We start from the raw sequence: 22,520 nt of genomic DNA, 5'->3' as shown, positions 1-22,520 counted from the left end.
GCACCAGGCTTGTAACCAGCTGTTCTGAATAAACTTGTTCCAAGTGGCCAATACCAGGGCAAACATGTCATCCTGCAAACGCACACGTAGGGTTTATTTTTTATCAAACCTCATTATCTCCCTGAAGCGATTTCTGGCTGTGGTTTCTTTGAAAAACGGGAAGCCCCATTTCTACGACCAAAGGCTCCCCAAATTCATGCTCTTTGCACCCTGTGCACCACGGAAATATAACAGAGCTATGAAGACTTTCAGTTCAGCCACTGTCAGGTCCCATGAGCTGTCACCACAGTGCTGATTTGCCTCAGCCACAGTACAGTCCCTGATGTGTTTCAACACGCATCATCAAACAAACACAGAAAGACAGTGAGCGAATCTTCAAAGGTGCGCTTTTGCGTGCACGGTGGGGACTGGCAGCTTCAGTCAAAATATTTTGGCTCTGCCTTCTCCCTGGATGTTCAGTTGACTGAAGGATGGTTCACAGCATCCCATCCTTTTCCACAGCCACCTCCGGCCGAGATGACTCTAAGGGCAGCATGAGCACGCCAGCTGGCTCAAGTGCAGGTACTGGTTCGGGAAGGCCTAGGACAACAATATAGCACTAATAATAATAATAATAATAATAATAACAATAATATAATAATAATAATAATAATATCACAATAATAATAATATTCTAATAATAATAACAATAACATAACAATGATAGTAATATTCTAATAATAACAATAATAATAATAATAATAATTTATTATATTATAATATAATAATAATAATATGAACAGCAGAACTAGTTAATATGGGCATCCAAGCTTACCTGGAACGTCAGCTGTGAAAGGAACATCTGGTTCCCTAATCTCTGAGGAAGCTAGCCGCCTCTTTTTCCTTTTTACGTACTCTGACTCACTCTCTGATGAGGATGAACTGTTGTCTTGCACACAGGAAAGGTCACTGTCACTTTCCACCTCACACAGCGCCCCAGCATCAGTGTCATCACTGTCCAGATTGTGAAGCACTCCAAGGCCATGGCAAAAGTTATATTTTTCTTCATTCTATTATTTGTATTAGACATTTTCCAAACACTCCCTATAAACTCTTTATAAATCTATTTTTTAAGGGCAATAATAATTTGTAGTCCAAGAATTTGTATTTATAATCAAATGAACAAATGCTAATAGTACTTGAGACTCTGACAGAGACAATAAACCACGGGAAAGAAGAATAGAATCGCGTGAGATTTAGAGTGGTCAATATGACCGTTTTGGCTTTAATAGGTAGAAATGCTCATATTTTTTTGCCTTTTATGTAATTTATATAAAATCTACTGTAAGTAAAAACAGAAACACTTTTAGGAAAAGTCACAAACCAGTAAGATTTTTTTTTTTTTTTTTTATTCAACAAAGTTATTGTACATATATCTTTCAAAACTGTCTGATCATCATGGCAGTTCTAGTGTTAACAAGCTCATTACAATTAAACAGCTAATATTGTTTCTCAGCTTTACAAAACTTCAAGCATTGTTACAAAAATAGATCTAATACAGGAGTTAAGGGTCAAGAGCACAAGTACACTAAACACTGATCTCCATGATAGTGGCATCATTTTAAGCAATAAAACAGCAACACCTAAAACTTTGTAATTCTCAATAAAAGCTGCTGTTAATCACTAATGCACAAACATAATTTAATTAGTCACTAAATTAGCTCATTAACTTTAACCATTTGAGCACTTGGGATGTACCCTACTACAAAATCATCAGTTTCAGGTGAACACATAAAATGTGTCCATAAATACAGAATATTATAGAAACACTGAAGCAGGAAAATTAATGAGATAATTGTGTGATTAATTCAGTGATGATTGTATATTAGTAATGAACACCTGCTGTTAACTGCTTGTAACTTGAAAAGAATGACTTGGTTCCTCCTCTGCTGAAATCAGCTGCTGAGATCATGGGTGAAATAAACAAATGGCTGGATTTTTACTTTCTGTTTATCTGAATATGCTGTTTGTCACCGTTGTTCAGAATCATATACTGATTCTTGTTATCTGTGTGTGCCTAATATTAAAACTTTAATAGAAACAAAAATCTGAATCACAAGAGACACCTACAACATGTACAGAAAATACAGAGTCTTTCGTTGTGGAATCAAAGCTTTTATCAATATCAATAATGATCAGTAAGAAAAAAAGAGACTGTAAATGAGTTTAGTGATTAAGGTCAAGCAACGATTACATTAAAACAATCATCAACACCTGATGATTTTTGCTCTTGGCTTGACGCATACATTTGAGAATTAAAAAGTTACAAGCCAAGATCCCAACTAAAGCAAACACTGACCACTATAAGGGTGACACACAAATTGTGATTTTCTCGTTTGGTGATTCTGCTTGTTAACATCAGGTGTCTTCAGTAATGGTCAATCATAACTCAATTAACTTCTTAATTATCTCATTAACTTCAACTCTGCTTCAGTGTTACTTTTAACACTGCTTCAGTGTTTATATGAGTCCACACTCAGAGTGTTAAATTAACACTGGGGATTTTGCTGTGTGTGTATATATATATATATATATATATATATATATATATATATATATATATATATATATATATATATATATATATATATATATATATAGCAGAAGGCTACTTTTTGGAAAATGACAAATATTTTATATTTTAATGGAAAGCAGCATGTTACTGTCAAAAATTTTACAGCGACGTTTAACAGTGTAGTCATGATGTTGTCATTGTTCTTTGTTGTGTATTGATGTTGTAACTTGCTGTCAGTGAGTCTAGTCTTTTCATGACACGTCAAGTCTGTTCATGCCTCAAGTCTGCGTATCTTGTTTGGATTATGTTTAGATCCAGAGGCGGACAGAGTACAGTTTCATTACTTGAGTAAAAGTACAGATACCCCTTGCAAAACACAAGTAAAAGTACTACAGTCAGATGTCTACTTAAGTAAAAGTACTGAAGTAATTGTTTTTAAAAGTACTTGAGTATCAAGAGTACAGGAGTACATTTTCTGAATATTGCATTACTACTGCCACAGTGCTTACATTTATGTATAGAAACGTCCTACATGGAGTTATGAAAAATGTTAATGTTAATACCTTGGAGAATGTAAAAGGAGTCAAAAGTTGATACATTTTTACTATGTTTCTTTATTTTACATTTCTCACTTGCCCACAAGGCAATGCTCTGACAAACCTCTGCTACAGTTTTAATGGATTTTTTTGCACCCACATTTGAACCTGACTGTGTTAAACACACTGAATACTCAAGAACATCAAAGAAAAATGCTCAGCTTACATTAATGTGTAATATCAGAATAGAAAATTCAGCTAACAATTGTGTACATGTGCATTTCTGTTTTTTCATTAATCAAATCAATAAACCTAAATCAGCGAAGAAAGCAATATTGCAATGTTCTGACACACCTCTGAACCTGACCGTGTTGTACACCCAGCATAGAAGAAAAAATAACAATGATTAAAGAAAATCAGTTAATCAGCTGTGTTTAGGTCAGTATACAAAGAAAGGGAAAATAAAATTCAGCTTTTGAGTTAAAGTATTAACTAAGCAACTTCCTCTCACATTGACATACAGGCAAAGGCAGGAGAAAAAGGCAGGAAAAAGTGTTGTCAGTGTGTGTGTGTACAACTCTCTGTGTTGTCAGTGTGTGTGTGTACTGTAGAAAATTCAATTCAATAAAATTTAATTTTGTACTTCAATTTTGTACTGTGTACTTCAATTCAATAATATGTCATGAAGTCTTTGGCAGAAAGCTGAATTTGATTACTGATATGATTTCCCAATCAGAAAACCCTACACTATCCAATCACGTTTGATAGGGTTTCCGAGATTTTTTTTTTTTTTCCTTTTTTTTTTTCATTGCACAAATCCCATAATGGATATATTTGAAAACTCCCCCTTTGTGTTTTCATCTGGACGTCGAATCCGTACATTTTCTGAAAATATAACGTCATCAGCCCACGTCTCGCCCCTAGTCAAACACCGCTACGTCATGTAACAGCAACAAAAACATGAACAAACGATTGTATTTTTTATTAACTAACATTAACACGGATTAATAAATGTATTGTTCCATGTTCGTTTGTGTACCACGCACAAGGTTTATGAGCAAGTCCATGTCTTCTTCTCTGTTTTAAGTGTATCCCTGTTCCAGAAATACAGTGCCACATGCTGGTCTGGCATGTATACTACATCATTTTGCGGTTCGGTGTGAAAGCGGATATTTCTTGAGACAAGGAAAAAAAGATTGGATTCGGGTAAGCTCCGTCTCTGTGTGGAGGGGGCGAAAAGGTAACGTGTACTTACGGTTACGGATAGAAATGTAACGGTTTACAATATACAATATTTGCCTCTCAAATGTACTTGAGTAAAGTCATGAGTTCTCCCCAAAAATGATACTTGAGTAAAGTACAGATCCCTCAAAATTGTACCTAAGTACTGTACTCAAGTAAATGTACTCCGTTACTATCTCTGTTTAGATCACATCTGAAAATAAACTGCACATGGTTTTTTCACTACGCTTGCCTTCAGTGGATTAATTAATGAAAAACTAACTGTAATCTGAATATGAGCATTTCAAAACATAATACAATCGAATTACAAGTAGCCATAGTATTTATTTTATTTATTGCTTTTTTAAGGAGTCTGATTACATTACTACCCAGCACTGAAAATGCTACTGAACAATGTTACTGTAAATAAAACAATCAATTTACAAAACAGCATGTGCACTGAATATGCAAAACAAACAAAAAATAATTTATTTATTTTTTTTGCTGACATCCAAAACACTGCTAGAGCACATTTTTGTGAGGTACTTTAACATGAGTCCAACTGATTACACTTTTCATTATAATTGTAAAGTTAATTCAGCTGAGCTTTGAATGCATTAATTTTATTTGTTTTCAGTTTTCACATCATTGCAAAACACCCAGCTATGTGGATGATTGTGAAAGACAGAATGACTGCATCACTTTTCAGAGCCTTAAAGAAGAAAATGACATGATCAGACTGCTCTGTATTATCAGCATCACTACTGCAGATCAGGCCACTGACTGTGGATGAATCAGGTTGTGTTACAACCAAGAGCAAATCGATCGATTGAGAAACTGTGGTTTTTTAACTTCAGGTTTACTGTGAGTTTGCATAGAAAACGACAAATTCTAAAGCTGGGTGTTGCATTGGCATCAGTTGGCACAAAACTTATTTTCACAATATAAAAAAAATAACTACTGACTAATTTATTTTGGAGCACATGATTCCATCCCAGTGTGATGCTGCTGTGACACTCCAAACCAGAGAGAGAGAAGTGGAAAGAGAAGATGTCACAACTTTATCGCACGGGATAGTCCTCTGCTGAATCATAGCGCAAGTTCCTCCGTCTGTCTTACCCAATAACTTACAGCGAGGAAGAAGAGGAGGAAAAGCAGGAGGAGGATGAAGGTGATGATGAGGGAGGATGAATATATTGTGAATTAGCAACTGAAACATTAGTTAAGAGCCTGTCAGGGACACACAGGCACGATGTCCGTGGACTCATTGTGGCTGGCGGCTGTTGTCATTTCATTACCACTTCTCTCTCTCTCCACCCCGCTGTGAGTATAACAACACACACATCAGGACTGCACCATGAAACACGTAGTGTAATGTAGCATGTAATGTATAACCTTCTCGGATCTAATGCTTCGGAATTCATTTTGTATTCAAATATTAAATTGATGCATTTCTTTGCAAATTGTATAGCCTTTATAGCACCTTATAGCAACTTCATTGGGAAAAGTTCAGCAAAGTTCAACAAACAATAAATTATATCACTGAATCTTGAAAAGCGGGGCAAAACAGGGTGCAAAATTCAAAATAAGTCAATAAAATAAACGCTTGTACTCAGAAAAATATTAACATTAGGTGGGAAAATATTCTATAACTCTAAAACTTACCAGAGCCTTTCTGACACCGATGTGCTCTGCAGAGGTGGAATGTTGTAAGGGGTTGTCTGGAGTGACTGCTGCTCTTGATATTCCCTGATTTTATAACATTTTAATGGATAATTTGATAAAGTGGGGAGACAAATTTGAATCCTTGTTAAACATGAAAAACAGCCTTGCTTCGATTTGAAATATATTACTAAGTGTTGCATTTTATAAAACAAACTCTTATTGTCTCTATTTTCAATATATTTTAAAGCATATGAATTATTGAAATCTTGTCAACTGTAAAAAGTGATACTCTATATTTACTCAATAAAATTGTGTCAACAGATTACAAGCAATATTATTCAATTTAATACATTAGATTTAATTAGATTTAATCAAATGAGATGCTTACAAGCAATCATTCAAAATTACTAAAATAACATGAAAAATATAAGTAAAATTTATACAAAAATATTGGTTTTGTTGGAAAAAGCAAGAAGCACCCAGCTGCAGCCTGCAATTCACAAAATCATCTTTTTTTTTTTTCTTTTTTTTTTACATGGAGTTGATACAGGCATCATGTTCACAAGCTTATGTTTTCAAATCCCCAAAACAGAGTCATTGAAGACACCTGATGTTAAAAAACAGAATCACTGAAGGAGAAAAATCTAAATGGTTGTTACCATTATGGTAATCAGTGTTTGTTTTAGTTGGGCTCTTGACTCTTAAACTGTAAAAGTAAATTTAACTCAACTTTTTTATGTTGTTCTACTCATTTTGAATGGTTGCTTGTAAACATCTAATTTGAGTATTTCTAATGAATTCTAACATATTAAATTTTATTAATAATATTGGATGTAAAAATGTAAACAATTTTATTGAGTAACTAAAATATATACTTTTCTAATGTGTGGACACTGATTTTGATGCAGTGAGATGACAATAAGTCTCAAGTTTAAGGCAAATATTTTAAAACAAATGAACTATAGAAATAGTTATTACAATTAATTACTATTAAAAAATCTATATATTTATAGTAATGTTAAAACAAAAAAGATTGATATAGAATACCAATATTATTGTTATGCTAAATTGTATTGCCAAATTTTAACCTCAATTTATTGCCATCATTTATATTGCCTAATTTACTGATAATGATCATTTACTGGAGTTAAAAAAAAAAATTAGCTGCGGTCTTTTCTTTAGAGCCTGGTGTGCTGGTGTGAAAAAAAACTAACTGCATTCCATATTGTATGGTCTGGGTTTTGCAAAAAGGTCTACATAACAAATCCTGACCAAACACCTGCTAAGAATGTGGAAGTAGAGGTCAATCCTGGAGGGGTCAGTGGTCAAACAAAAGAGAACGGCATTGCAAAAGTTACTGTCAACACTCCGGAAGGATCTTCTACATTGGAGATTACTGTAAGCCCTGTCATCCACACTTCTCTAATGTTCAGTCGGCTTCGCTGGTGATCTTGAAAAACTAGATCAGTTAAAAAATGATAAACAAGCAGTGAGACATATTGTTCACATCACATTAGAAAACAATATGTTTATTCTTTCCAGGTAAAGACCAAAGATCCACAATTAAGTGGCGAACAGCAGGCAATGAAGAAGATGACAGCTCAGGCTTACAAGCCGAAAGATGGCTCCAACAACTACCTGCACATCGGCATTGATGCTGCAGCACTTCAGATCGGTGATCAAATGAAAGTCAATCTGAACTTAGGAAGGAGTCCAAGAGTGGTAGATCAAGATTTCACCTACATGGTAAGTGACAGTCACACCATGATTCAAGAGGAGACGTTATTAAAGGGTTAGTTGACCAAAAAATGAAAATTAGCTCACGTTTTACTTAGAAGGCATTCTACACTGATAAAAAATATTTTGTGGTGAAGTAAATACTAATATATATATATATATTAGTATATATTCTAAACTTTTATCATTTAAGTGGGTGGAACAAAACTCATCATAATAGTTATTTGAGAATTGTCTTACTAGTCACATGGAGCGAAGTGTCCTGGAGATGTTGTCAGAGAGCAGCTCCGCTCTGATTCTGCTGGGGTGCAATCCATCAGCGTGAAACAGCCTAGGACGCTCCCAGAAAAGATTCCAGTTATTAACAAATAGCAGTTTCTGTTCTTTACACCATGACAACAACCATTCATTTAAAGCAAAAAGTCTAGTGAACCTTTCGTATCCTCGTCGATACGTGGGCAGTGGTCCTGACACGATGATCGACGCCGCGGCCTCGTGCTGCGAACCGTCTCGATCAGGCTGCTGAAGTCCCTCTTCAGCGTCTCCGTCTGCCGCAGCGTGGTGTCGTTAAGCCCGGCGTGAAGCACGACCGCTCTGGGGCTCTCGTCGGCCTTCAGGATCGCAGATATCTGTGCAGAAACATCGAGAACACGAGCACCAGGGAAACAATGAGTGTGCACTTTACCTTCGGCTAATGTAGCACGGATGTGTCGGACAATGGAGTCTCCAAAGATCACAGCGTCGCATCCTGTCTCGCGGAGGGGAGTGAAGCGGTTCCGGATGGAGATCTCGAAGACAGGAGGGGGAGAAGTCGTTGCCCGGGGCCCGGCTCGTGTCCTACACTGTTGATGCACCCAGGGTCCGTGGGGGCCCGGCATCGGAGTGAAGGACATCTGGGAAGATCGCGTCCTGGGTGCACAGCGGGCCTTTACACAAAAACACACAGAGTTGACGTGGTGGGACTGTTAACAGCATGCTGTATACTTACCCCGGACTTGTGAGCGTCAACCCATGATGATTCCAGTGCGGCTCTCCGCTCTCTCAGCTGGGCCTGCCTCACCTCTAGGTCGCGAATCTGCTTCTCCACGGCTTGAGCTCAAGCTGCATTCTGTGCGTGTCCCCACTTGCAATCAAAGGTAGATATTCATCCGCCATTAAAGCAAGTAACAGTGAGTACAGCAGTGGTAATGTGTGTGAATAGAGTATTAGCAATGTAAGCGCAGTTAGCTGCAACCACACCGCTGATGCTAACGGGCTATAAGCTAATAGCGGACCCGGGAGATCAAAATAAAACTAGTGATAGCGAGGCGCTCTGATTGTTTTTGTTGTACAATACAATATAGGATATATTCACACGTTATATAAACGGAAACGATGGTGTATAAAATTTATTTTTAAGTTAAAAATAGTCTATAAAAAGAATATAGTGACAGAGCTCAAACGCAGTACAGACGCCAACAACAAACAGGAAGTGACGTGATGTGACGTAAAGTCAGACAAACCCATCCAGCATGATTTGGGTTTGGATGTTTTTTGTTCATCTTAAAACTTTAACCCTTTAAACTCCACAGCAAAATCCTCAGTTTTAAATGAACACTTATAATGTGTGCACACTACAGGGTGTTAGAGTAACGCCGAATCAGTGAAGTTAATGACATTATTCTGTGATAATCTCTGAAGATGAAGAAAAAACAGCATGAAACATAATTTAACAGTAATGAAATGAAATTAATTTACAGGAAACAAATTGTAGAAAAACAGTTATTTACTGGCACCCCTGCTGCCAGTGAATAACTGTTTTTCTACAGTTTGTTGCCGTAAATGAATGGTTGCCAGCAAAAAAAAGAGTGTTTTTCTACAGTTTGTTGCCATTAAGTCAAGGAAAAACAGTAATTACTGTAAAGCACTGTAAACTGTAAAATGTAGATGTCAGATTTACCAAATGAAAAAAGTTAATTTAACTAAAATATTTGTGAACATCCATAGTAAAAAAGTTATGCAAAGTCATACACTGATAAAGAGAGTAAATACTGAACTCAACTGTATTAATGTGTGTTTGCACAAGAGAGATCTGTTAAGTTTAATTTAGTTTTGTGGTTCACCATTGTGCTGGAGAGTAGAGCCTGTGCTTCAGTCAATTTTGAGACACAAATTCTGATCTTCTGCTGCTTTATATAAAGACAGTAAATGTGGGGCTGCTGATACAGTGGGGATTTCTGTGTTGAGTATTTCATCACATACATGTGTGCTATAGCTGACAATGAACTGCAGTGATTTGAGTAAAAGTCATGCATTTTGTTACTTTACTACTACACATTAAGTGTTTGCATTTTTATATTAAGAAATATTCCTTCTCAGTGGACTCAAATGAAATAAGTTCATTGTACTAACATATTTGGAATTAGGGGTGTAACAATACGCGTATTCGTATTGAACCGTTCGGTACGAGGCTTTCGGTTCGGTACGCGGTACGGATTATGTACCGAACGGTTCGTTGAACTAATTAATTATATTTGGAAATTAAAAAATTGTGAAATATAATGATATGCATTCAACAAGGTAGCCCAATAACCCAAACGACGTAACAGGCAAAGCCCCTGACACCCCAGAAGAAGAAAAAAAAAACACCAACTTATATGTTTACGTTAGGCTACTCAGTCAGGCGCTCGCTCACTCAGTACGCGCTGAAGGCTCGTTGCAAACTGGCCAATGCGTTTAACAGACCAGAAATAGAAGATCCTCCAATAACCAACAGGTCTGGTGTTTGGGTGCACTTTACCAATCGATCGGGGCATCCAAACAAGCACGGAAATCAAAATGGACTAGTACTGTACTGTGTCGGAATTTCCTGAGCAGTACGATACAATTAACAGGCCTGCATGTTATTAGATAGAAGAACTGTTATAAATAGAACGTATGCATGGGAAGTTTTGAAAACTCCACCTACTTTGCTCTTGGCATAGTGCAGTGCAAATCGCATTGTATCTGAAAGGCAACCCTGAGCCCAGGGTCCAGCGCAGCGCATACCCCGTCCTGTGTGAAAGACCCTTTAGCCATTTTGCAACGAGCCTTCAGCACGCACTGAGTGAGCGAGCGCCTTACTCTGTAGTGAAAACGCAGGTTTTAAGAACATGCGTAATTGAGCCCCGTTACAATATTCCGTCACGCGCCCATTTCAGCCAGACCGTAATTCCTGCTTTGTTCCAAAAAACATAAGCCAATTGAGTAAAAACACACTCAATATAAAGAGTTATAGAGTTCCATATAAAAAGTTACATCTTTGTATTTGTTCATAACTACTACAACAATATAACATTTTCATTTTTTGTTTGTTTTTGTTTTATACAGTATGCTGCTAAGAAAACACCATAGAAGATGGGTAAAGAATAGCTCCATCATTGTTCAATGTAAAAAAAAAAAAACATACTTTGTTAGTTTTAATAAATAAAACATTTTTTTAAAATCGAGGAAATTTATCTGCCAATTTATTTATTTTTTTTTTAAACGTACTGAAACGTACCGAACTATACCGAACCGTGACACCAGTGAATCGTATCGAACTGAACCGTGAATTTTGTGAACCGTTACACCCCTAGTAGGGATGCTAGTTTGTTAAACTCGAACTGTTTGAAGCAGTGGGAGTGGAGTTAATTTCCATGGTAGAATTTACGTAAAATACTGTAAAAAATAAATAAAATAAGAGCAGTAAATTAATGGATGAGAACTGTAAATGAACAGTACTATACTGGCACCCCTGCTGCCAGTAAATTACTGTTATTTAACGGCACAATTCTTTATAGTGTACAACAATTAGCAGAAGTTAAAGAACCATGTTAATATAATTTTAAATATGTAGCTTTGGCACCTAGAATGCCTTGAGGGAGAGTATCACAAAGGACTAATTTTCATTTTCGCGTGTGCTTACCCTTTAAGTATGCAGTCTGTTCTTATGTGATTTGTTAAATGTTTTAAATGTATTAGTGATGTTTCATCTGCCTCATTTTCAGATCTTAAGTAAAGGTCAGATCATTCAAGCAGACAGGTTTATACGAAGAGGACAATCTCTAGTGTCTCTGTCTCTGCCTGTAACCAAAGACATGGTGCCATCCTTCCGCTTTGTGGCTTATTATCATGTGGGATCGTCTGAGGTGGTGTCTGATTCAGTCTGGGTTGACGTGAAGGACACATGCATGGGAACGGTAATTCAGCTCTGGTGACAAAACTCTGTGAATTAATCTTAGCTTGTAAAGTTGATTGATGTTCTTCGATCTCCCAGCTTAAAGTGGAAGTTCACGATCCGGTCGATGTGTATGAGCCAGGTAAAGACTTTAGCCTAAGCATAACAGGAGATCCTGGGGCTAAAGTTGGGTTGGTGGCTGTGGATAAAGGTGTCTATGTTCTGAACAATAAGAACAGGATAACTCAAACAAAGGTTTGAAGATCAGCATTTAATCTTACCATTGTAAGTGAAAAGTATTTACATTTTCTTACATGAATATATTGCCATTTTCCCCAACAGATCTGGGATGTTGTTGAGTCACATGACATTGGCTGCACAGCAGGAAGTGGAAAAGACAGCATGCAAGTCTTCAGCGATGCCGGCCTGCTGTTTGAGTCCAGCTCTGCTGGAGGCACTGATGTCAGGACAAGTACTTACATTTTTTAGTTTTTTCTGACATATTCAAAAACATCCATTTACAGACTTTTATAACTTGATTTGTATAGCCTATCAAGGAATTAATCTCCATTTAGGGTGGCAAATCATGCCATTTTCGCAGGACACGTCCTGGCCAGGAATTTTATATTGCCAAAAATATCCTCGTTTTGGCTTTGTTTGCACTGCACAGACCAATGGCTTCTTGTGCTTTTGAATCGCTTTCTTTGATTTCATACACTGATCAGTGCTGCTTTCCAGTCCAACAATAAAATGTACATGTATTTGCATCGCTTTGACCGTTTTCTGTAGGTACCACCTTCTCACGCACCAAGATTGGTCGATTTACGTACAATGTCTGCAGGTTATTGGTCAAGTGATCATTACCATCATTAAGTATGTAAACAGGAAACCAAAGTCAAAACCTGGATGTTTTAGGCAATATGGAATTCCTGGCCAGGATGTGTCCTGTGAAAATGGCATGAATGACCACCCTATCTCCACTTTTGATTTTGTTCTTTTCCAGATAATCAATGCCAATCTTCATCACAAAGAAAAAGACGAGATATAACCTCAATAGTTCTTCTGCGTTCTCTATGTAAGAAAGTTGCATGCCATTTTTAAACAACTGTTCGATTGATTAATCAAGGTATAGCTAATAAGCGTTATAGAAGGGCTGTAATCACAATTGACATTGAGGTGGACAAGTCCCCCCCCCCCCCCAATAATTAGAAGTGGCCAAACTGTTACTCCCAATATTTGAAATTCTTGAACTTATCTGCTGCACTCCATTAGGCAGCGCTCTTGTTAGTTTGACAAAAACATTTAAAAGTTATACCTCCAGCCTGAAGATATCAGAGCGCAAAATCCAGCAGAAAATGACAGTTTCATGTTGAAATAAGACAGTGAAATAAGATATGGAAGTTAATAATTTAATATCAGTCAACTGATTTGTTCATTAGAAATATGGCCATTTTGAGAGAGACAGAGAAAGAGAGAGAGAGAGAGAGAGAGAGATTAAAGTTGTGTTTGTGAATTACCTGCATCCATGCATCTTTCTACAAAAAAAATAAGCTGTGAGTTTAGTTACTTAAAAAAAAAAAAAAAAAGTTGTACTTTTTTTTGAGTACCGGTAATTTATTGTGGCGTTCCAGTATCAATAATATTGTATTAATAGAAACTTGTTGTCTATGGCCCACTGCCTTGCAACTTCTGTGCTCTGATTTGTGTGTGAGTGTGTGTGCATGTGGTGCATTAATTTATCTTTTTTAATATACACTGCTATTCAAAATCTTTTTTCTCTCTCTCTTATGCTCCTCAAAGTTGTATTTTTTATTTTTATTTTTTGATAACAAAAAAAAAAAACAGAAGAAAATAATATTTTGAAATATAAAATTTTGGTTTCCTATGTGTATATTTATTTCTGTGATGCACCACTGAATTTTCAGCATCATTCTCCACTCTTCAGTGTAACAAGATCCTTCAGAAATCATTCTAATATGCTTATTTATTAACAGTATTGAAAATGTTGTGCTGCTATTTTTATATATTCTTTGATGATTTAAAGTGTAAAAAGAAAAGCATGTATTAAAAATAGTCATCTTTTCTAACAATATACATCTTTATATCACTTTTTATCCATTTAACACATATTTGCCAAATAAAAGTATTATTTTCTTTATTATAGTATTATAGCTGCTGCAGGATGTGGCAGTGATGGCGTGAAGAAAGAAACAATTTACTGACCCCAAACTTTTGAATAGTATTGTATACCGTAACCCAAAACTTTTATTTTGAATTACTAATGTTTTTTTTTTCCTTCACTTTTTATTTAGCAGTGAATCTTGAAAAAAAGTATCACAGGCCACAAACATATATATAAACCTTGTGAAGCTTTAAAATTTTCAGCCAAGTGGTTCACAAAAGGGTTAATTTCTGGAAACTTAATTTGCTCACCATACCACCTGGTGGTCAACGAGTGTAAACCAAGCAGATATATTACAGACAGAGGTGTAAAGTCCAGCGATCAGAAGGTAAAAGTCCTGCCATATTTTTGTTCCACCCATGAACTCAGCAGCAGATTTCACCAGAGGAGGAACCAAGTCATTTCTTCCAAGTCACAAATGAGTCTAGTCAAATCAAGTCCTAAAAGAGTTTTAATTAAGAGACTAATTAAATGATGATTGTGCATTGGTGATGAACACCTGCTGTTATTGTGCATTACAGAGGATCAGATGTCAATGTTGCATTGGTTAAAATGATGTCACCATCATGGAGATCAGTGTTTGCTTCAGTTGGGTTCTTGACGTGTGCATGAAATGTGCATATGCTGTCCAGAAAATCGCTACTAGCTGGTTTTACATGATGAAGTTATTATTAGGCATCAGCCTGTTTATTTCTGAAACAATTCTATTTATGTTAACATATGTTCAGTTTTAAAAATAACCTACCTTTGGAACAGCCACATGCAAATTAACCATTGGTTTAAAAGTTGTAAAGAATTCTCTTTTTCCCCATTGCAGTAATATTTGTTTAATAGGACTTTTTTTTTTTTTTTTTTTTTTTTTTTAGTAATAGCTGAACATATTTCAACAAGCCATAGAGAAACATCTTCATGATGTTGATTTCAATGTTTTAGAAGACAAAAAGGGAAATTTAGTTTGCTATCTCAAGTTTTTAATTCAGCAGTGTGTTAATGTTTACTATGTAACACAACTGCAAGTGCTTAAAAGCAAATTACGTTAAATTATTAAAAGGGTCATGAGCTCAACTAAAGCAAACACTGATCTCCATGATGGTGGCATCAGTTTAGCCAATAAATCATCCGGTCCTCTGTAATTCTCAATATCAGCAGGTGTTTATCATTAAAGCACAATCATAAATCAATCATAAGTCACTTAATTATCTCATTAACTTTAACTCTTTTTGACTTGTGATTTGACTTAATACTTGCTTGTGACTTGAAAGGAATGACTTGGTTCCTCCTCTGGTGAAATCAACTGCTGAGTTCATTACACCTCTGCCTGTAATAAATATATCTGTTTTGTGTTGTTGTTGTTGTTGTTGTTTGCTTTCTTTGGCCACCAGGTGGCATTGTGAGCAAATTAAGCCTCCAAAAATTAACCCTTTTGTCAACCACTTCACTGAAAAGCAGTGAGGCTTCATCTATCTATATCTATTCAGACTGTCAGTCAGTGCAATAGGTGATGGCAAGAGACTGTAATATTTTATGTAATCTACCTCCAGCGAACAAATACTCTGGCATTGAGAAAGAATGCTGTTTGGATGGATTGAAGAATATTGAGGATTTGAGCATCACCTGTCAGTATCGGGCATCTTTCATTGTGGATGGAGAGGAGTGCAGACAGGCTTTCCTGCACTGCTGCAATGTGATAGCCGACTGTAAGGTCCAGACACTCGGCCCAAGGAAGGTATCCGGTGCTGGATGAAGGTTTCCTGCGTGTTCTGTCTTTCAGCGCGTAGAGTTATTCATTTTAGGTTAAACTCAAATCTGACTCCATTTTATTATTTAATCTGACTCCATTTTAGTATGACCTCGAATTTAGGTTGAAATGCAAATTGGTTGTATGCCTTTTTAATTAATATTCTTCTGACATTTGATTATTCTAGTTAACTCTATTTTTATATTAACTCATTCATTCGGGTGCTCATCTTGCTAACAAGGATACAATGTAATCTACTAGTCAATAATTACAGAGTAAGACAGAATAGAATCAAAATGTAACAATTTATTTACAGTCAGGTAGATATGTATTTTGCCAATTACATATCCAATTGAAACACATCAAATCATATCAATACAAAACATCAAATTCTCAAAGATGAATCTAAAAGTAAAATATGCATACCTGACCTTAGAAAATACATAGTATGAAGTGAAGAGACACACAACACACTACGGGCTTTCTGGCTACAGAAATCGCCCTGATCCTTTTGCTGCAATCCTTTAAATACCTCAGACCAAGACAAACATCCCCCGAGATGAAGACAGAAACTAACAATTGGAATTTGCATTAACTCAGGTCCCAAGCCTGGGTGGTTTTACAACTCAATGGGAAAAGCAGGTAATTTACATGGAGGGCCCTAGGAAAGGGCACTCCCATCACAGTAATCAAGATATCTCTTGACTCTTCAGATCTGTATTATCTTCTAATCTACTTTTGTGAGAGGGAGACCATTGTACCAGTTGCACTGAGACATATCCAATGATACTATACATGAGTGTTAGATCACTTGATATTTTCATGTAATCATTTTGAGCAGACTGAGTAGAAGGAAGAATGGGTGAAGGGATTTATAATGAAACAAATGGCCAGAAGGGGAGGAGGTCTCCTGCTCCTCCACTCTGTGGGGTGTCTCGAAGATGCCCGTGTATGTTTGTATTGTCTGTTTCTCAGGAAATCAAAGTATCTCAGGTTCTTTCGTCCTTACAGTTCCTCCGTTTGACCCCCAATGGGTCACATTCAGATGAATCCAATGGGGTCACCGTTAGATGATTGTTTATCTTCGAGATGCTATCTCAAAATTGTCTTTGTGATGTAAGCAGCTTTAGAAACCTTCTGAGGGCTGTATTCATCTGCAGAACACTCTGTCTCAGCATGTGTGTGTCGCTTGAGTTTGGCAAGTGGATGAATATCTCCAGGGTTTCTACCTGTGGTTGAGCTCAGCATGTGAGCACAGTTCAGTGGGTCAATCTGAGCCTTTACGACTTGTTCAGTTAACGTGTCCTTCCTTTGTGGAGAAACCTCTGCTCCTTATGGCACCTTCTCTAGGACGGTAGTCTGACCCATCTTCGTGAATCCTCTCTCCTCCAGCGGTGAGCTTCAGTAGATGAAGGTGTCCTCCTTGCTTACACACCGATTTGTGTGGGACACCTGAAAAGCATCTTAGTGGCCATTCAATGACTGAATTCGGATCAGCTTAATGTCATCACCCATGGAGTAAGATAAAAAGGTAATAAATTAACATAAGAGCAATAAAACAAAAAAGAAACCTGATGAATTCATGTCAGCCAGTGCAAGTGGTACATCTGATGTTAAAAATGGTCCCATGTAAACATAAATTTTGGTATGAATGACTCAAAGGAAATGCAGCAAGAGGTCAGTAACTTGAGCATAAATTTAGAGGTATGCAATCAATAAACAAGTCATATAATGACAATAAGAACATTCAATCATAATTATGAAGGTATATACAATAATCACACTGTTAATTCAGGAATCTTCTATTGCAAGCCACTTTAGATGATCTAAGGTTTTTAAGAAGTGACTTAGAACATGATTAAAACATTTTTCTACAATGTAAATCCTAAATTCCTTGTAACAGGTGTGTGTGTTTGTGTGTGTGTGTGTGTGTGTGTGTGTGAGAATGGGTATCTGATGTAAAGATATAAAGGCTAAGTCACAGTTGATGGTTAGGTAAAATGTTTAATTTTATAATTGATTGATAGAGATGAAGTGCAGGCACTTCATATTTGATCATTTTAATAATGTTTATTGTCATTAGTGATGTGTTGGGAAACCAGGGGCCCTCTGGCTTGTCAACCACCCCAATAACAATCTGAAGGATTCAAAATTTTAAATTGTAAAGGCTTGTCTGCCTCTGTGTTAAAAAATTTGCACCATCGATCTGTGACTTGTCGTACAAATGTGTTACAGTGTTGTTCCACTAGTTTTTTAGACAGTTGCAGATAGTAGATATTTTATATCTTTTGGGAATGTAATTAATTCTATTGTCCTGTGTGTGTGAGGCTATGTGGTTCTGTCAGTGTGATGATGGACAATAGATCTTTAGTGGAGTACCACGTTTGTGATCTAAGCCATCATTGTCTACTGATTGTAGTGTACAGACTGGATAGTCTAGATGAGGTGATGATGCAATGGGTGAAATGTGTGTTCTATGGTCATGTCTGGGAGATGAATGGAGTCTTATCTATAGCAATCTGTGTTGCAAAAATTTTAGTTCCGGTTCTAATCCGGGAGACCATGTAGATATTTGTGTGGTGATGTTCTCCTGTGAGGTGTGAATGGCCCCTTCAAGTGTCTTCACATTCATCTCCCGCATTTCAGGTTATGTAACAATTCTGTTGTCCTGGCTTGGTGCAGAGGGGACAAGACACCCTCCTGGTATCTGTCCTCCACAGAATTGCAGTGGTCAACCTGAGACAGAAACAGATACAAAGATAACCACAGTTAATTTTGAACTTTTCATCAGTTTCATGTTCAGGCATGTGGAATTATTTTAACTACGTTCATCCTCATGTATTGTAGTTTTAATCCAGATGTCACATGAAACGGAGTTTGGTTGGTCCGATCTGAATCACTGCTCCTGTTTCAGTGCAGTCTGAGTGTGTAACACCTGATGCTGCTCTTGCAGTAGAGCCCTCACAGTCTGCTGTGTCATGAGCATTAGAGATCCCAGTTCTACTGGGGACATTTTCTAGATTAATTGGTGTTTTTATCACCCATGTCATCATGCATTCCAATGGACCAATGTCCATGGCTTTAGTTGCTGTTGCTCTCATTACAGTCAGATCTGTGGGCAGAAATGTGTTCACCTGTTTTGGTGTTGTCTGTTTGACAATTGTTGTTTTATGGTGTTGTTCACACATGCAGATCTCTGTGGCACATAAAAACTTCTTGTATTTTACACCCCCCTCTCATTATTTTTCAAGTCAATTTAAAAGATTAAAAGATCAAATGGTGTTTTGTGGCTGTATATGACTGTGGCTTTGTGTAAATGCTGTCATGCTCCAAACAAAGGAAAGGAAGTTTTACAATTGTTATGTAAATTTGGTCCTGTTGCTGTAACAGGTAATAGCCTTTAAGAGCGAGTGTGAGGTGAGATCTGGCTCAAAATACTTCCATAAAATGTTTTTATTATTACAAGATTAGTTGCAAAATCAGAGTTTCCATTTCCAAATAATGTTAGCCATTCTCTCTGATCAGATCAAAATTTTGGTTGGTGCTCCTCAGTGAAGGATGAATTGGTTTGCTATCGCTTGTGCCACACTATTGAAATGAAATCACACTTCCTCCCTTATGGCACTGTGAAGCAAATCAATCTGCCACACGGTTTAAGTTCTCACATGTGAGGAGAGCATTTTCATTGAGACATTTATGAAATCACACTGTGGCCACATGGCTATTCTATGCTCCTCTACATGGTTTAACTGCAGCTATACAGAAAATAGCAGAGTGTACCACTCAGGAGACAAACAAATTCAACACAGACACACATGCTACTTGAAATTGCGATGCAATTCCAGTATTAAAATTATTCCAATTTTACACAAGACACATGGTCTAGAATGCATGTAGCATCTACAACCTTAAACCTAAGTGTTTACACACTTACAGTAAAGCAGTCATGTGTTTTTTAAAGAATAAACTAAACTAAGCTATGTGTACATTTAGTAGCACAAACAACTATAATGTGTTTTCTATGCTCACAATGTTCAGCACAATTATAAATTTGAAAATGCAAGCAGGATTATTGAAATTTGGATGTTTCCATATTAAACTCATTGCTATTAAACTGCTAACCCACTAGTAAGTGAAGTCAGTAGCTGAAGGCCTTGCATTAACAATGCAGTCAACTCACTAAGAGTGTTACCAGAGGTAGACTTGTTACATGTCAACCCCTGATCTTTTCCTTTAGAAAGTGATATCCTACGTTTCTGAAAATAAGGTGGAGGTCTACCCCTTCCCAGTGACCAGCATTTTTCCTCTGTATGGCCTATTTTCTGACAGGAAGAACAAAACCTGCTATCTTTGCCACAGGTTTGTTTGCTGTGTTCTCCTGAAGTTTGAGGATTTTCATGAATCTCTAATGCTTTCTTTACACCTTGCGCACTGGTCCACGACTCTGTGCTATTATGGTGCTGCATCTCCTTAAGAACTGAAATCGGCACACTATCTTGAGCAGTGGCACAGGCTTCCTCTGAACTAAAAGTTCTAGATTCATCACAGCAAGTCACCTCCTCCAAGAAGTGGACATGCTTTTCAGCCCCATTGCTTTTAGAATAATTCCCTTCTGTCATCCACTGTGCAGATGCAATGGTTTGGGGCTTTGATTTCCATCTGTTTTCTATCCTTGAACCCCAATCTACAATCGCTCTGAATGTGTTTTCGGCTGAATCTGCTCCGTTTAACAAAGCATTTTGGACTGGAGTGCCAGCATTGTTCTTTATGAGTTGTAACAATGGTTCGTGATCACGGCTTGCATTTTCTAGACCGGAATATTCTTTGTATGTCGTCCACAGACGTTCGGCGAATGTTTCAAACGGTTCATTGCTTTCCTGCTTAATTTGTAGTATCCTGCTCCAATCTGCGCTTGTTGGACCCCTTATATCTAGCAATGCCTGTTTTAATCGTTCAAAGATACTTTCATCAGTTTCGTTATTGTTTCGCTTGATTATGTCTCCAGATTTAATTTGAGGGGTTAATTTAGATCGGAGTTCTTCAGGAATGGTTAAGAGTGCGATTTGCCATACATCTCTAGTTTCCAATTTATACACTGTGGCTTGTAGCATCAGTGTTTCCCAATAGGGTTGGAATGGCCCTCTTCTGGGCATCATTCCCACGATCTGTTTGTGTGTTGTACACTCTTCGCATGTTAATGGGCGGCTAATCGTGGTTATTTCATCGTTTGTATTTGTTATGGTTTTGAGTACAGCAATTTTAACTGATTTGGAGGGTTTTTCGCTGGATTTTGCTCTGGTTTTAATCGGACTTCGCTGATTTTGTTCTCCGTGTCTCTGAACGGGATCTCGGTTTCTCTGAGAATCTAATGCGGCAACATCATCATCGTCACTATCGCTGTTTCTATCATAATCAAAGGTTTCATGCAGTGCCGCTTGCTTAACTGCAGCCACTGGGAAGCCCGCATTATTACAGCAGTCTTCAAGAGCTGATATATAATTATTGCCGGTTTGGAGTTTCTTTTGAAGCTCTTCGAGTTTTCTTGACATCATCTCACTCTGTCTTGCCCAACCTTGACTTTCGAATGTAAATGCCTCTATCTGTGCTCTTAGTTTTTGCAATTCTTCAGAGCGCCCTTTTTCAATTTCTTTGATGCTTGTTATTGTTCGTTTGTTTTCAGCTATTGTCTCGAGGTCATTTTTACGAAGCAGGTAGACGATAGCAGTTGGGATATTCTTATATTTCGATTTAGATGCCAATTTTTTGCCCTCGGCCAAAAACCAAGCTACAATTTCATTGTTTTTCCATTTAAGATTGAATCCTTTATCATTTAAACTAAGAAGTGTGTCTTTTATTTGTAATGCTTGAATTTCCATGATCTCCTGATCTACACTGTCACTGTATTGTCCCTGAAAAGCCATGTTTCCCGGTTAATTCTCCCCCCACCGGATTTCTAAGTCTCCGGTCTAACAATGGGTATGTCGACCCGTTCTAAAAATGTGTCTGTATGTGAAATGCAAAAAGCTTTCCCTCAATACTTCTAATAAGAAAAAGGAATGAACTTACCACAGCAGTTGTAGACAGGGAAGAAGCTCAAACCTTATATCTTCAGAGAGAATCAATTTGAAATTAGCGCTGGAAAGACGTCACTCGCATAATTAGGGAGATCACGTCGGCGGGGTCACCACTTTGTAAGGTCCAGACACTCGGCCCAAGGAAGGTATCCGGTGCTGGATAAAGGTTTCCTGCGTGTTCTGTCTTTCAATCAATCAATCAATCACCTTTATTTATATAGTGCTTTAAACAAAATACATTGCGCCAAAGCACTGAACAACATTCATTTGGAAAACAGTGTCTCAATAATGCAAAATGATAGTTAAAGGCAGTTCATCATTGAATTCATTGATGTCATCTCTGTTCAGTTGAAATAGTGTCTGTTTTAATTTGCAATCAAGTCAACGATATCGCTGTAGATGAAGTGACCCCAACTAAGCAAGCCAGAGGCGACAGCGGCAAGGAACCGAAACTCCATCAGTGACAGAATGGAGAAAAAAACCTTGGGAGAAACCAGGCTCAGTTGGGGGGCCAGTTCTCCTCTGACCAGACGAAACCAGTAGTTCAATTCCAGGCTGCAGCAAAGTCAGATTGTGCAGAAGAATCATCTGTTTCCTGTGGTCTTGTCCTGGTGCTCCTCTGAGAAAAGGTCTTTA

At 37.3% G+C, this 22,520-nt stretch overlaps 1 protein-coding gene across 1 annotated transcript; it reads left to right on the top strand.

The window, feature by feature from the left end:
- Positions 1-470: 470 nt before the first annotated feature.
- On the top strand, positions 471-15,798 carry LOC113097359 (complement C3-like; the record flags this gene model as incomplete). Its single annotated transcript, XM_026262610.1, has 9 exons — positions 471-561; positions 940-1,031; positions 7,228-7,374; positions 7,519-7,722; positions 11,721-11,912; positions 11,990-12,145; positions 12,233-12,362; positions 12,894-12,965; positions 15,614-15,798. Coding segments are annotated over exons 1-9 (1,269 nt in total), but the record flags the coding sequence as incomplete, so codon positions are not given.
- Positions 15,799-22,520: the final 6,722 nt, after the last annotated feature.

This window comes from Carassius auratus, unplaced genomic scaffold (genome assembly GCF_003368295.1).
Source record: "Carassius auratus strain Wakin unplaced genomic scaffold, ASM336829v1 scaf_tig00216192, whole genome shotgun sequence".
Lineage (NCBI taxonomy): Eukaryota > Metazoa > Chordata > Actinopteri > Cypriniformes > Cyprinidae > Carassius > Carassius auratus.
This window is presented reverse-complemented; position numbering and strand designations above follow the sequence as displayed.